The 16,453-nt window shown below is 41.3% G+C and overlaps 1 protein-coding gene across 5 annotated transcripts in view; it reads left to right on the top strand.

Moving 5' to 3' along the window:
• Window positions 1-16,453, top strand: part of LOC141947741 (contactin-4) — a 343,702-nt gene that overhangs the window by 258,992 nt on the left and 68,257 nt on the right. For all 5 annotated transcript variants that reach the window (XM_074879185.1, XM_074879183.1, XM_074879188.1 and 2 more), the window contains 3 exons: window positions 4,400-4,502; window positions 5,115-5,299; window positions 15,122-15,258. In XM_074879185.1, the coding sequence (XP_074735286.1) occupies window positions 4,400-4,502; window positions 5,115-5,299; window positions 15,122-15,258 (425 nt within the window). The remainder of the gene's footprint in view (window positions 1-4,399; window positions 4,503-5,114; window positions 5,300-15,121; window positions 15,259-16,453) is intronic.

Below are 16,453 nucleotides of genomic sequence, written 5' to 3' on the forward strand. Positions count from 1 at the left end.
TTGAATACCTGCCGTCTTTGTTGTGGTTATTTTACTTGAGTGTAATCATCTTGGAAAAACAGCTTTTCAGCATGTTTTTTTTAAAGCACTGCTTGCTCTACAATGCCAGGCTTTTGAGCTGTAATCTGTAAAAGGAAAAGTTACGGGCATAGGGAATGAAATCAGATCCTGTAGGCAGATTGCTTTCCCCACCTGTGCCTTTTGTACTTCTCTTTTGCTTGTTTTCAGCTGCGAGGCTCCGGAGTTAGAGATCTCCTGATGTTCTCTGCAGCAGCTTTTTGTAACCAGCGATACATGCTCTTGTTGACAGGACTTGAGTTCCTTCCCTGTTGCTGTGCTGTGGAAGCAGAAGGTGCCTCTTATCCCATTAGTTATCCTCAGACAGCTTTTCCTCCTTGGAGAGATAAATATCAGAGAGGGTTACAGGATGGTGGTAGGAACAGACTGTGCCGAGGCAGCTGTCACGGTCAGTGTGAGCTCAGACTCTCTGCTTCTGTGGACAGAGGTTATCTGATGATGATAAATACAGTGTACAAAGTACAGTGTGTGCTAGGAAAAGGATGTTTTTCCTCTGTCCCTCTTAATTCCCTCCCACAAATGCATGCAGTCACCCCCTATTTAAATATTTTCATGTAGCTGTACAGATTTGTGGCAGCAAGGATGCTTGCAGTGCAGGTGGATTAAAAGATTTAAATACAATGTTATGTAAGTGCAGCAGTCCCCAAAATTGCACGTTTATGGTTTGAGACCTGTCCTCCTGAAATGTGCACCCATGTTCCAGCACAGTCTTTGGGAATGACAAGCAGCTCCCCCTTTCCCATCATGTAAGTGCTAGTCTATAGAAGGGAAGAAAAAAGATATTATGGTTTTCTAGCTTTCCCAGGTTACTGAGGTTGGGTTTCGGCTTGGGTTCCGCAAGGATGGGAGTTAGTCCTGACACTACCAGCTGGTACCTCTAATTGCAGAGAAAGGGCTCTCTGAGCTATTTTCATCTTGGGAAGTAAAATAAATAGCTAAATGTATATGGTACCAAAGAATGAGAAAGGTCCTAAAGCTTGAAGTAAGGTGTCCACGAGGACTGTAGCACTTACTGTAGCTCAGAAGAAAAAGGATTTCAATTTGAATGCCAGACAAGTCTCCTGGCAGCTCACTGCGGGATATGGACTGGAAGAGAGGAGAAAAGGGAACAAACTTGCATCCCTGTCTCCTCCATTTATTAAAAAAATGTCTGTCGTCTGGCTGCCCCATCTCCATCAATGCCACAGTCTCTGCACCATTCCCCCCTGGAAGGGCAGCGGGTACCCACGGTTGCCACCCCCACCACCACCACAGCACTTTTGGGACCCTCTGGGCTATCCCAACCCTGCAGCAAAAACCAGCCAAAGCCTGTTAGAAGCACCCAGGTGTTCCCAGCCACCACTCTTGCAGTACTTTGCTTCTTCTCTTTAAAATGCATTTCGGATTCTTTACATCAGAATTAAAACAGTAACAGTAGGAAAGAACTGAAATAGTCCTGGAATAAAATTACCGTCAGCGACAGCTGTATGGGCCAATTAAACTTTAACATTTCACAGGTGTTGTCAGGAAATGCATATCATCTCCTCAGACAAATTAGCTGCTTCTGAATTCCTGGGACTTTCATCCAAAAGCACGTTTTTAAGCCTTGAAATTGGAAGAAAAATAAGAAAGCCTCTGAAATGCAAACATGTAGAGCATCTGATGTGCCATGACTCTGGAAGCGTTCTCCAAGCTACAAACTCAAGGTCTATTTTGTCTTTTATTTTGTCCCCCATCCCTTCCACCTGCACAGCTAAGTCAGATGTTAAATCACCCAGGAACAGCAGAAAAAATAAGGACTTTCTGTGTGGAAGTGGTCTTGGATTTGGGATGGAGATATCTCAACTGCACTGATGTTTCTCCTATAAAGCAGAGATGGCAGGACTCTCAGCATACCCTATATACATATATGTATATATATATGTAGGTAGATTATAATTGCAGTAGGAGTCTTGTGATTTTTCCAGGTATGAGTTCTGATTTTTAAGTGTTTAGAGTTTGCATTAACTCCAGTAGAACAGATGCCCTTACAGCTGTAAGAGGCAGCAGCGGTTGCCAGAGCTGCAGGGCCGTGGGTAACGGTGGCTGGAGCGGATGTCCTACAGCCCCAGGTAGCCTTCCCATCCTGGTCTGGGGTTTTGTTACCACTGGGATTAGAGCTCTCCAGTCCCTGCCCAAGGCAAAAGAAATGGGAGTAAAAGGAATGAGTGAAGAGAAGGCAAAAAAAGCCATTTTTCTTCCCTCCCATTCCTGTCTCCTGTTCTGTCAGGTGAATAACGTATTAATAATATATTCTGCCTTAATTTCCTAAATAGCCCGTTAGTGTCACATGATACTTTACAGCCTGCTTTGCCTAAGGGGACCAAGTTCCTGCTTCAGCAGTGGAGGAGGCGCAGAAGAAGGAACCATTCTCCTGGATTTTGCTTATGGAGGACTGGTTTGTAGCTGGCCCATTGGTAGGCAGGTGGCTCCGCTGGCCAGCTCCCTTTCTCCCATGTTGTTTGGCCACCATGTTATCTCCCACCCTCCAGCCGGCTGCCAGCAGAGCCTGCAGAGCATTTTTGGGGGGGAGCTGCATCCCCTCTGCTCATGCGCCTGGGCTGTGGTGGGGTGACTAGTGGCACAGGCACCAAGGAGGTCTTCAGCCATCTTGGGGAGGGTGATGGAGACCATAATTTCTTCAGATAAGTCTCCAGTCTGAAAGCCAGCATCTTCCAAAGTGAGGCAGCTGCCTGAATCCTATCAGGCTTTCATGGGAAGCATATCAAAAGCTCTTCCTCTGCCAAATTTTCAATCTTTATTGCAGAACATGGAATACTCTTCTGGGAAGAGATCTCAGTAAGTTCTAATATCAGCAAAACGGTGCTGCTGCTCCCACATGTTCACACCCAGCCTTGCCCTTGGACACCACTGGGCAGTAGCTGTTCTTGGCTTGGCTGAAGCTCACCCAGCAAACATTTAGCATGGAGTCTGGAGAAATTTAGGCAAGATTAGCAAGTCACAATCAAAAGAGAGGATTTTCCATGACATTAACTGTAAAAGACACTTCCAGCCCTTCAGGGCTGCAGTGTTAACATGCAGAGGGCTAACGAGTAGCATGCCCCATAATTCTTGTTTGTATACTATGTAAATGCTGGAGCACTGACACAAATTCATGAGTTTCCTGATGTACGTGCTGGCCTGGACATGACTATGGAGGGAGTATTCGTATCATTAATAAATGCATTTAATTTTGATGACTGATGTTGTGCAGCAACTACTCTTTATATAATGTAGCAGCAAGGCTTATTTGCAATTAATAGGTTGTAAGAAAGATGATGTAACCTGCTATTGCACCAGAACAGGTAATATGCAGATCAGCAACTAAAGGTAGGCTTGATGTAAGCCTCATACTGAGCATTTTCAGCTTTAAAGCTCTAACTGTGAGAAAGTAAAGAAAAAAGGCTTTTCTTGCATCCTCTTTGTGAAGCAGAGGGATAAAAAGCAGCACTGTGATCATGGGCCACTGTAAGCAGCCCTGACTTACCTGAATACCTCTGTGAACTTGTGCTATCTCTTTTCCACGTTACTCATGCCATTTCATTTCTATATTTGTGCATACTGGTGGCATTCATCTGGTCTGATCCAGCACCGCTCCTGCCTCACATCCCGCACGCTCCTCGCTTGGCCAACGTCCAGGAAGCACTGCGCAGTTAAGATTTAAACTGCAATCATCAATTAGCTGATAATCACTATTGGTGAAATTATATGTGCTGGTTTTAAGACAGTACAGTGACTGGAAATGTAGCCATTTATCATGAGTATAATGGCCTTTTTATGTGCACAAATTTTTAAACACAATTTCATAAAGAGGCTGCCACGATACATGATTTACCGGGGCAGTAAAAATAAAGAAATTACCCAAAGAGTATATGATCTCTGTGCATCTAAATCCTTGAAGTTAAGAGAAGCCTTGATTAGCTCCAGTGCTTTTAAAACTTTTTCTAATGGCTATTTGTTCCACATTTCATTTTCTAGAAGGTGGTGAACCTCCCTTGTTATTACTTTCCTTATTTTACAAGTTACCTGCAAAAATCCCGAATATTCAAAAGCAAAAAGTAACAGAGCCATGAAGGAATTTTAATCTTTGGCAGATGGTGTGGAGCGCTGGTTCAGATTTTCCTCTGGCAGTAAATGGGAAAAGAGCCCACACTACACGGCTGTTAGAAACAGGCCATGTTTAAAATGAATGGATTAATTGGGCAAGTAATGATGTATAGAACAGCTCTGTGCTAGCACGGGAACACTTGTGAATTTATTGCAAAATTTCAACCAAGCCTTAGCATCTATTTTATGTTCACAGGGGTGATGGGAGAGTATGAGCCGAAAATAGAAGTGCAGTTCCCAGAAACGGTTCCATCTGCAAAAGGAACAACAGTGAAACTGGAGTGCTTTGCCTTGGGGAAGTAAGTTCAGATCCATTATTATTATTCCTCCAACTTCTCACTTTCATAGTGCTGTATTGTAACGTTGTAGGATTTCCTAATCACTCACTTTCCTCAGCAGGAGTTACTTACTGCAAGCATGCATAAGATACAAAGGGCTTGGGGAGCAGGGACTTTGCCCACCAAAAATTTAAACTCCCAAGGAAAAGAGAAGCTGTAATTTATTTTGTAAAGATGTGTTTGTGCATATCTTGTTTTGATGTCTCATGTAACACTTAGAACACCTCTCTTGTTTCTCGAGTAAACACTGGCAACACTTCCAAAATCAAAATGTGGGACTGGTAGGAAAATGGATGTATTGTCACAACAGAACCCTAAATTCAACTTTGTCAAAATAATATAGTCTCCTGTTTTTAAGACTATGTGATACACCATATACATATGTATATTTATATTATATAAAAGCCACCTATAGTAAAATTGCTCCAGATCCTCTGCCAGAGTCTTCAGACTGACCATGTCTTCATCATCCTCCAACATGAAACAGTGTTAAGTTGATCAGACAAAAGCTTATCAGGACAAAGCCCATAGCTTTTTCTGAGAGTCTTATTTTGCTTTATTTTTCTTATTTAGCCCAGTTCCTACAATTAGCTGGAGGAGAGCAGATGGGAAACAGATACCCAGAAAAGCCAGGAGACACAGATCAAGTGGACTTCTTGAAATCCCAAATTTTCAGCAAGAAGATACTGGACTCTATGAGTGTGTAGCTGAAAATGTGAGAGGGAAAAATGTGGCACGAGGACAGCTGACGTTTTATGGTAAGCAGACTGTCTGCTTTCAGGGGGGTTTATTGTACCAAGTGCAATATGCAGTAAATATTTTGTGAGAAAGTAATTTTGGGGGGTATTTTTTAAATTACTGTCTTTTACAAACAGCATGTCTCAAAAAGGGTGTAATTTGAAATAAAACCTGTCTGAATGGTGCATATTAATTGAGAATCAGAGCAATTGGAACAAAAGCACATCGCTGGAAGGACATTGGCATGGTAACATGCAGAAAACACTTGGAAACGGTTCATTTGCCTTCTTGTGGCTGTGAGGGCAAAGCAGGTATTCTGGTGGAGAATTGTTGTGGTTACAACTTGGGATTTATTATGTATGCCCTGCCCCAGCTTGTGTTAATAAATGTTAATTGCTTATAACCAATTAAGGACTGCTTTCAAGAGGGGTCACTGGTTGCACAGCCTCAAAAGTTGGGATTTAACCCTGTCAGAGCCAGCAGAGTGCTCTTCACCCAAAGTCTTTCTATACCTGCTGCTCGCACACTGATATCAGAGCTGCTTATCTGGGCACAATAAAAATGTAAAACTTCAGCTTCATAGGCCTTTGGTGTTAAGTGGAAGATGCATTAGTACTTCTAATCCTGATAGAAGTGTCTACCCATCCCCAAATTTCTGCTGGAAACATCTCTGTCTTGCAAAGCAAACTAAATGCTTCTAGGAGATGACCAAGCTTTCAGGGGGAAAGTTTTACCTGTTCCAAGTTACCATGGATTTACCCACATAGAGGTGTACGAGAGTCATGGAGAACGGTTTTAGAGGTACAAATGGGCTGTTGGTTTGGTTCTGTTTGATATTTTTTGGAGGGTAGAAGGCTGCAGGTTACATACCCTGGAAGCAGGTGTGCAGAGACCTCCCCACAGTCATGAAAATCTTTGGTTTGTTGCTGCCCTGTTACCATCTTCAGGAACATAATAGAGTGTCAATCCTTATCAAACACATGGAGAGGAATTCAGTGTTTTCACCCCCAAATGCTCGTGAGAGCCCAACTTTTGTCAGCAGGGAAGATTGGGTTGAACTCCAGAGATTAGAAGAATGTTTTTGATTTATAGTAAATTTGCTGCAGAAAAAGAGTTTGGGAAGTTAACCCTCCTGGCAAAACTGGATTGAATTTGGTGACTAATGTAATTATTTCTTTTTAAAAAGGCATATATAGGGATGTTTTAAAATTGGAGATATTTCTAAAACACATTTCATTTAGAAATCAGAACTTTTGGGGCTTCCATTTCAAGTGAACACTTCTTTTAAAATTGAGTAAAATATAAAATGAGAAAACATTAAAGAAGTGAAATAGCAAGAATAAAGTGAAATCTTTCATGTTAAGGAAGGAAGTTGGAGTTGATTCAAACTGTTTTTTCTTTTTTTAATTAAAAGATTTAAAGATTTCTTTTTCTGTTCACCAAACAACGCATGTTTCTCCTGACTTTTCCCACATGGACAGTAAATGAAAGGCTCGTCAGTTGTATACTTTTGCTCAACCCACGGCCAAAGCTGCCTTCCTTGCAAAGCAGTAAATCGAGCCTTTGGTATACTCCCACCATAGCATATATTAAGTTATGATCTAATTACTGTAATGAATTTACCAGTCTGGATCCCATTGCTGGAGGACTGCAGATCCTACACAAAAGCTGCCACCATGGCTGGTGCTGGTTTTCACACTCAACATGGCATTTCAGCAAAGAAGCTAGAGATTTTATGGGAAGAGGAGTGTCCTCCTCTGTGTGATGCTGGGAACTATCTTTACATCCACTTTTCTTCATGTGAGCAGAGGAGTTCCCTATGGAGAGGTGTTAGCCTGCCACCTCTGCTGGTTACTGCTTTTAAAAATAATTGACTAAAATATCATTCTTGTTGTCTTGAGGATGATGAATTACTGGTTTATAAGTATTCAGTTTTCAAGGATAGCTTGTGTTTGGCAGCCATTTAATACTGAAAACATATCTCTTAAAAAAAACCTTGCTTTCTGTAAGCTAGGCTCTGAAGTTTCCCATGACAGTGAAATTTTTTTAGGGAAAGCAACTTACTGTAAACATTTTATAGAAATAGTTGAAACCGAAAGTAATTTTCCTTAATAATTTTTCTTTTTAAAGGTGAGAAGTGTTTTGTCATTATTGAAATACAACTGTAATGTTGGCAGAGCTTTTCAGGTTGCTTTTGGTGGGTTGGGGCTGGTGCCTGGAGAAGGGAACTCTCCAGGGGATGTGATACGGGTGGTCAGATGTGCCACCTAGGTGCAGTGACCTGCTCTGTCACGGCGCATGCCCTGGAGATCGCCATCTGGCTCTAACGACGTGACTCCTTTAAACCCAGTTACCTGTCTCTTTGCATAGTATAAAATAAAAAAAAAAAAAAAGGGAAGAAGAAAAAGAAAATTAAATTCAGATTTGCCTGCTCGCTGTAGATAACCCAGCGTTGCCTCTGTTGTCAGCTTCTTTCAGTGCTCCTGGAAATTGTCAGGGTAGGTTGACTTTTGCTGTATTTCATTCTTGTATTCTTGTTTATTTTTTCCTCTGTTAGCATATCAGTGACACTGAAGTTGTTTGACATTCTTGTTGCAGCAGGAAAGGTTAATTAAACGTGCAAGATCTGTTGTTCTTCCGTTTTCTGTGCTGTGAGCCCCTGCAACAGGCTGTGTTTTATTGCTCTCCAAAAGCATTTGTTCGAGTGCTCTATGTCCTACTTGATAGATAGACCTTCATGATCGAAAACATGTTAATGTTAATGCAATTACAGTGACTTATACCTGTTTCCTTGACTATTATAACTCTGAACAACATATCACTTGTTTCCTTGCCGTAAGTCTCTTGTTCTGTCTGCCATTCCTAACCAGATACCACATACCTCAAATTAGCTCCTGAGAAATAGTAAATTAAACTGAAAAACCTTTTCTTTTCCACCCTCATTTAGCAGCCATAAATGCCTGTCATGCTGCGTTCCTGACTTTGCAGCTTGTTCCCTGCAGACCCCGTGCCAGCTAAACCCCCGTGGCTGAGGCAGGTGAGGTCCCCAGCATCGGCATGGCCAGAGCACATCCCCACCACGGTGCTGGCTGCACCGACACCACTGCTTCCCATGCCTGCTCTTCCACTGAGCTCGACAGTGAGGGTCCACCACACCGTCAGCTGTGTGTTTTGATCCGCAGCATTTCGGAAGCACTCCCATTGACCTGATTCTATTTTTAATCTGGATGCTCATAAATTTTAAATTTGATAACCCTCCACGAGGGTGAGGTTTATATGCTGAGCAAAAAGCAACACCGACAGTTTTTTGTTTTGGCAGAAGTACAGTAAACAGATTACTGTAGCTAGCTAATTTAAAAAGACATTGTCTTTTCATTCATAAAACCAGCAACACGGAGGTGCTTATTTATTATCATTGTGGTCATTGTTTCATTCATGTTAAGTTTAGCTGCCATTTCAGTCAGATCTTCCTTTGTCAGACAGACAGTTGCAACCTAAAAGTTGTTCTGAGTGTAGGATAAGAGGCAACAGGTAGATGCACAAGCACAAGAAACCTATAAAGTGTTGCTGTGGCTGCTCATCCCTGTGCTCAAAGCCTTTCCCACACCAGACGAGAGCCTCACGCCCCTCTGCAGCTCCATGGAGGTGCCTTGGCTGGGTTCTCCTTGCTGATGATTATCAAAAGTCTCCGTACCACCACGCCAGCATATTGCTCTCCTGGACTTTTTTTAAATATGAGTGTCTTTTTTTATGGAAAGTGTGAAATGAGATGGTGTGCCAGTGCTTACTTCTTGGGCTCCACTTCAGTGTGCGTTTACACTTGCCTGTGTTGACTCTGTCTGATGAGACAATATGACATCTTGATATCTGCCACCCCAATGACATGTAGAGTCTGATTAACAAAAAAGAGGAAAAATAGCTGCTGGTCAAGGTGATCCAAATATCAGCATGTTCAATAGGGCTGGTATTGACAGCACTAAGCAAGCAGCACTGGGGGATGCTGCTCCCCCACGGAGGCAGGGCTGCCAGGCTGGGGACAGGTACCCCAGGACAGGCAAGGATGCTTGGGCTGAGGAGCTGCACCACCACTGGGAATGTTTGTCTGACAGAATTATGACCAAAAACATGCAGTTTGTCATTGGGTTTTTCAGTAAGATCAACACTTGTCTTGCATGGCCTGGAAGAGAGGGAAAATACCAAGTACGAAAATGGCTCCGTTTCAGCCAGCATAGATGCAGATGCTGACTTGGCGTCACCTGTGTGCTCCAGCATCTCTCTCACCTGACCTCCCTGCCCAGCACCTTGCTGGCAAGCCAAGGCAAGGAGGAAAAAGTTGCAGTTAAAATGGTTTCTAAAAGTGTCAGCACAGCAGCATCAGCATTAGCAGAGAGACTTATTTGTATCTAATTACAGTTCTTTGCAGCATTTTGTAAGATATTCAGCAGAAGCCATTTAATTGGCTGGACTGCTTTTCAGATTAAGTACTTCTCAAATCAAAGTCCCACCAGGAATTTATGCGTCTCCTTAATTTTGCAGTGAAAAGAGTCACCCTTTCATCAGTGGGCCTGTGTTTTATTTGTGCAAAATCTACTTTATGCCACTCTATAAAACAGCCTCAAATGTAAATCATATTATGGTCAGAGGTCTAAAAAGGAAATTTGCATAAGTTAAAATCAGACACTTGTACGTCTCTACTCCATTTAGGTCCCAGATCACAAATAATTTGCTGAAAATTCAAAGCCACTTGAAATAAAATTGAGTTTCTGGACTGATAAAAATACAAGAAAATTCACATAAATAGGACAAGTATGTATTATTATTAATTATCATTTACATGCCTTACTAGAGAACTCAGGTTGCTACCTGTTATGCAGATACATTGCCAATTGATTTCTCACCTTCAAGCATCTCCATTTAAAGTTCTCAAATCCTGTGTTGTTTCAGAATATTGTGCCAATTTAATTCTTGGATACCCACCACCTAAACACTTGGCAGCACCCAAATCTGTCCTTCCAGAAAGGGGCAGTTGCCCTTGGGAGCAATCTTTGCAGTGCTCAGTCTCAGCTGGTTACACTCACCCTGTGGAAGATCACTGCTCCAAGGGGGGATGTCTTGACTCCTGCCAGTGGAATATGTATTTTCTCAGACATTACTGCAAGAGAGAGTAACTCTGAGTTTTGAATAATTTGCTGCCTGAGAGAAGTCTTGCATCCAGAACAAGTTTCTGCACAGAGAACAGGCATGTTTCTCCTCCACTTTTCCTTTTTCAAGGGATTGCTGGAAACCTGCTTACAGAGAAATCAATTTTTAAGAGGTTCAGAAAAAGTGCTCTAATTATTATCATTTGGGCTTGGAAAAATAGCTCTCCAGCAGGAGAAGCAAAAATAGAAATAGGTATGAGAAATGAAGTGCGAAGGCTATTCATAGAGCACCCCACACCTCCCTTACTCCCCTGGGTAGCTGCAGTCTAGAGCATCAGGGATAAAAAAATAACTAAATCCCTGAGGACTGGTCTTTATAAACATGCCTGTAACACCTATAGTCCTTTGGTGCCTGGGAAAACTGGGGAGAAAGCCATGTTATGGTGCAGAGTAGCTTATGGAACAGGAGGTAAATTAGAAGTAGGGACAATTTAAGTAGTTTTTATCAGCGAGGTTAACTCCTTCAAATTTTCCTCTGTTTCTCTTCCTCTGATACTTTAGTCCCAAGCAGAACTCCCAGGCTGGTTCATTATGGTTGGTCTTCTAGAGAGGCAGGAAGAAGACATCCTGCCCAGGTGGCAGTATCTGGTGAAATTTCCAAAGAAGCAGACCAACGGAGATCATTTAGGTGAAATGTTCAAGCAAATGACTTTGGTGGAGGATTTGCACGGCTTTGAAATTGTATAGATTTCAAACAGTCCTTAACTGGCAGTAGAGGTCAGGAGGAAGGGATTAAGAGGAGGAAAGGAAAAGCAGAAGAAAAGTGATAATTTAAAGTCTGTTTTCACATTCCTGTGATCATTGGGAAGGATAACAAATTAGGGACATACGGGGTTTGTTTACAGACGCTATATCCCCATTTGGACCAGGATGACGCGTGTGCTTGTCTGCACAAGCCTTACACACTGACTGCATTCTTTATTTTTAATTACGCATGTATTTTTCCCATCTGTTTTTCTTACTTCTTATGCTTGGCTTTCTGGTCTTTAGACTTTTCTGATCCTGGGCTCAGTCTCAATCTCCTTAGAATAGATATAGTAATGGACAAGTCATTCAGCCTTTCATCTGCCATTAATGATGAATTACACAGCCTGCACTAGGTCATCAGCTGCTATAAATTGGCTTAGGAACACTGAAATCGATATACACCGACCGAGAATTGGATTCTGTATATGTATTAGTACCTCATTTGCTTTAGTCTTTTTGGTAGTTTTGAACTCACAGACGATTGCAAAGTCCTACAGATTTATTTCTGGTTTATTTCTCACATTGCTCCCATAATTCTTTGGTTTTGTTACTCATTTCTGAGGTGTTGCATCATCACTGGCTGGGTCATTTCATTTTCAAATGCCTTTTAGGACATGATTTCTAGTCCAGCTTTCCAGTGCCTACTTTTGCCTTTCAATTTATTACAATGAAGGACATGGGTTTTTTGGTCTTAGAGAAGTAAGAGTATATTTGGGCATACTTTCCTAATCATCTGGTTTAAAATGCCCCACTTAGCATTGGTGAAGACTGGAAGGTGATCAAAGATAAACAGGTTTTTTTTTTCTAACTGCTGCCATCATTTTTCTTCCATCCACCTGAGTCAAATTCCAGACAGCTCTCATCACCTAGGAGGGGGCTATTTTTCTTTAAAGTAATCCTTATGCAAGGGTGATGCTTATATTTCTAAGCTTTTTCTTCCACTTTATAGATTTAGCATATGAATTTTTCTTGCTACTCAGATGAATTCTTAATCAGCTTCAATGTAATTTTTTTCTTTAGTACCAGATTTTTTCCTCCAGGATTTTTCCAAGGCCAGTAGTATGTAAGTACTCCAAACAGGGACAAAATATTTACAGACCCATCATATGAAAGAACTCATCTCTGGTCAGCACTACTGAAATGATCCAAAGGACTTTTGCTAGAACACTACTACCAGTCACAAATTAAACCTTGTCATTATCTCAAATAATGTTGCTATACCAGAAAATGTTGTAGCGTGGAAGTGGTTTCATATCCTTATTTGAATTCTTTTAATTATCGTGCTTGAAATCTTGTGTCACATTACCATGTCTCGGTATGATCCCCAATGGGAGGCTGTCAAATTTCATTATAGTATGGCAACTCTCATTTGGTGGCTCAAACATATTTGCTGTATGAACCAACCCTTGTGTATTACTCAAGATTAAGTCAAGAGCGTGCCTGCTATTCTCTGAAATGAACTGTTGAAAAGAGAGGTTGACCTAATTAGAAAAGTCTCCCAAAGAGCACAGAGAATGAAGCTCCTGTGAAACAAAAGACTCCTCCGGTTTTCACTGAGATTTATTTTTTTGACTTATTATGCTCATTCTGTAGTTGTCTGCATCATAAATGGCTTTAGGATAGAAAGTTTAACTGGTTGAAGTAACTGGAGGGGGTGAAGAGTGGTGCTCGGTGCAAGGTTGTGGCTTGCGGGAGCTGCACAAGAGTGAAATGAATATGGGGGGGTGGCAGCTCCCAGTGCTTCCAGTACCGCACGTTTAAATCTCAGCACTATTACTTAGGGCAGGAGTTCAGATGTGCAACCTGCAAAGTACAGCAGAAAGACTAGACAGGTAAAGTCTTTTGCTGCACTGGGTGAGAATTTTCCTTGTTTGGGGCATCTGCATGAAATAAGGATAAATACTGACTTTTCTTTCCTCCTCACCACAGGAGTTATCTTTCTTTTTACATATCATACACTTACATGTTATAGAGCACACCTTACCTTTCATGGGTTTTCTTGCTTTACACGTTACTTTCAGTTGTTTTGTCTGATTTTTTTTGTTTTCATGTGGGAAATCAGTAACAGTACTGAAAAAAAGGCAAATGGATCTGTGAGGTTTTATAGAGCTCCTTTTTACGGTATCATAAGACTCTCTTCAAAATTATGAGTTAGATGCTGTTAGAATAGTAAATATGTAGATTCAAGAGTAATTTGCAAATGTCCTTGAGCCATTGAACCCGCTGCAGTTGCGCAGCGTGTCTCAGTTCGATGGAATTGTTCAAGTTCTTACTCCAGATGACAGAATTGACTTTCATCTTCCTACATTTAAAAGCGTTCCCTTTCATATCTCTTTAGATACAGATAATAAACAAGCTTAAAATATTACAGGAGCAGGGGGGCAGTCAGAGAAGTAAACACTGCTTGCCTCTCCTTTTCAGCTACTTCTTTTGCTTCTGCATTGTCATTATGTTCCGATCACCTTTCTGCTTTTTTTTTTTGCAAGTCCCTTGGAGTTAGGCTGCTATGCAAAATTCTTCAGCTTTTTTCTGTGTTTTGTAGACACCATGAGAAGTGTGCAGCATGGTAGGTGTGGGATTAAGCACACATCTGTCACAGCCTGAACACAGTTTTAAAAGGCACTCAGCTCTCTGAATGTGTATATCCAGCATCAGTCATGGTAGACATACCAATATTTTGGGTATAATCATACCAACTGTATGTTGAACTTGCCATTTTGATACGATGTATTTTCATTGATCATTTCAGACCTTCCTCTGGCCCCCGTCCCTATCCAAAGGAGATATATAAAGTTGTTACCTGTCTTTGAGTAATCTTAATTTTTTTTTTTTTATCCGATTACATGTGAAAAAGTATTAACCAGGTTCTTGGAGACCTCTGCTGGCAATATCTTCCTACTAAGTCTCTCAGATTTTCTTATGTCAAAATAGGGCAAATGACCATTAAAAAAATCTCAACTCACTCTCTTTTTTAATGGGACTTTGAGAAGGATTGTGGGTATAACTAGACAGATGGGCTTTGTGAAGGTAACAGAAGAAAGTCAGAGGTTTTGTATGGTCCCCAAAAACACATGACAATTTTAGTAGAATTTGATTTGCATGTGGAGTCTGGCTAAAGTTAAGCTGTATTTAAAAATAAGCCAAGAAACAACAAACTCTGATAAAAAATATGTGAAACAACTAAAAATATAATCTCATAAGTGTCTGAAAACTGCCAGTGCCAGTTTTAAGCATATTCTACCAAAATGTATCTCCAATATCTGCTTTTGGACTTTCTAGGTTTGTTCAACGTCATTAATACAATTATTGAGTCCAAAGATTTTTCATACACATGGAAGATCTTCCTATGGCAATAATTGTAGATACGGCCCTAATCTAAGAAAAAACTGAGAATTTGGACCTGAAGCAATGCCTATAACTAAGCAGGCCTAAATTACTGGAATAACCCTAATTTCAGTGCAGAGATAGTTCTAAATTACAAGTTTTAAAGTCGGATGCTAAATTTTAGAGCTTTGAAGCGTAAGTCATATAGATCCTGAAGAAGAAAATGTCTCTATTTAAAGGACCAGGGGTCTAACAGTGCTGTTTACTTGAATGAGGCAGCACATAAATTGTTGCTTTATTTTTGTACGATGATCAGGAATTCTAAAGCTACTCCTTTTCATTAAGTGTTTTTATTAAAAATAAAATGAAAACGGGTTCTGATGTTGCATGTGCCACCTTCAGAAAGCAGAACTGGACTCAGGGAAAAAAAAAGTCTTTAGCAGTTATTAAGTATGTTATTAAATCCAACTCTTAAATGTGCTAATAAAGAAAGAAGTGGCCGTTTGCTTGCACCCAGAGTGCACGCTTGGTTACAGATGCAAGGCTTTATTCATTACTTCTCCATTGCAGCTCAGCCCAACTGGATTCAGAAAATCAGCGACGCGCGCGCAGCCATAGAGGAAAGCATCGTCTGGGAATGCCGAGCGAGTGGGAGACCGAAGCCATCGTACCGCTGGCTGAAGGACGGGGAGCCGCTGCTGCCCCAGGTACACACCACTGGAGCCCTTCACCAGGGACAAGGGTTGCAAGCTCTGCAAGTGCTTTCATGCTCCGACAGCTTTTTCATCTCTGCTTGTTTTATTACTTTTGGAATGGAAATAGAAAGGATGGCAGTGCTCTGAAATCCTGCCACTCTGTAGGCAATTCCTTGCCATGCCTGGTGGGCACCTCTGTATGGCTTCAGGAAAGCTGCTGTTAGTGCCAAGTAGGACAGTTCAGAGGTCCTCCCTGAAATGAAGGATCCATGATAGAAACCTAAGGGTGGAAAAGAGCATTGTGAAGAGGAGGGAATGGCCAAAGGGGACTGTGGGAACCTTCAGTCAGAAAATAATTGCCCGGATTAATTTTGGGTTTTAAGTTTATGATGTTCAGGTGAACTTCAGCTGCTAATGAAACCTTAGCATTTCTGCTGGTCTTTAATGGCGTTCCCAGTCCTGCCGAACTGTGTTCCTGTGCGGGTGACCAGGTGATGTGCAGGAGCTGGGGAAACGCACCCCCTCCCACTACCATGTCTGTCCAGCCTCTCACTTGGAGGGTCATTGCTTAGTCCCACAATCCCCTCCCATTATAACCACAAACTAAAACAAGTCACCAAAGCGTTAGTTTCACCACCAAAGACATTGGTTTCATGGTAGCTGGCATTTTTTTCCCTTCACTTATCGTGAAAGAGTATGGCAGCCCAGATTTGATCAAACCCTGATAGAGATTGCACAAACATTAAATTTCCGCCCTACGGCCAAATAGAAAGCCAATAGCTCTTTATATTACTATTCTTTTAAATGGTGAAACTCCTGGGGAGGGAGGGAACACTTTGCTGTACTTATTAAAATTGATAACACGAGCTCCATATCCTGAGGCTGACAAATGATACTCTGGTCTTTTGTTCCACAAACTAATTTTACTTGCTTCACGCTGGTCACTAGCAGATGGTCTTGTACTTAAATCACATTAGTGGCTGATATGAAGTAAAGGATCATTAAATTATTAACATCTATATTGTTTTCAGTAAACTACAGAGGATTTTAAGTATTTCTCTCTGTGCTAGCTGGCAACGAGTCTTACTAGCCTTCATTGCTATATATACTCAATACCATTGTTTCAAATGTTTTAAAGAATACAGTTGGCTGTGATATGTCACTATGGAACAAAGTGCATTTTTTGATTCAAGTTTATCTACTTGAA

This window comes from Strix uralensis, chromosome 10 (assembly GCF_047716275.1).
Source record: "Strix uralensis isolate ZFMK-TIS-50842 chromosome 10, bStrUra1, whole genome shotgun sequence".
In the NCBI taxonomy this organism is placed as follows: Eukaryota; Metazoa; Chordata; class Aves; order Strigiformes; family Strigidae; genus Strix; species Strix uralensis.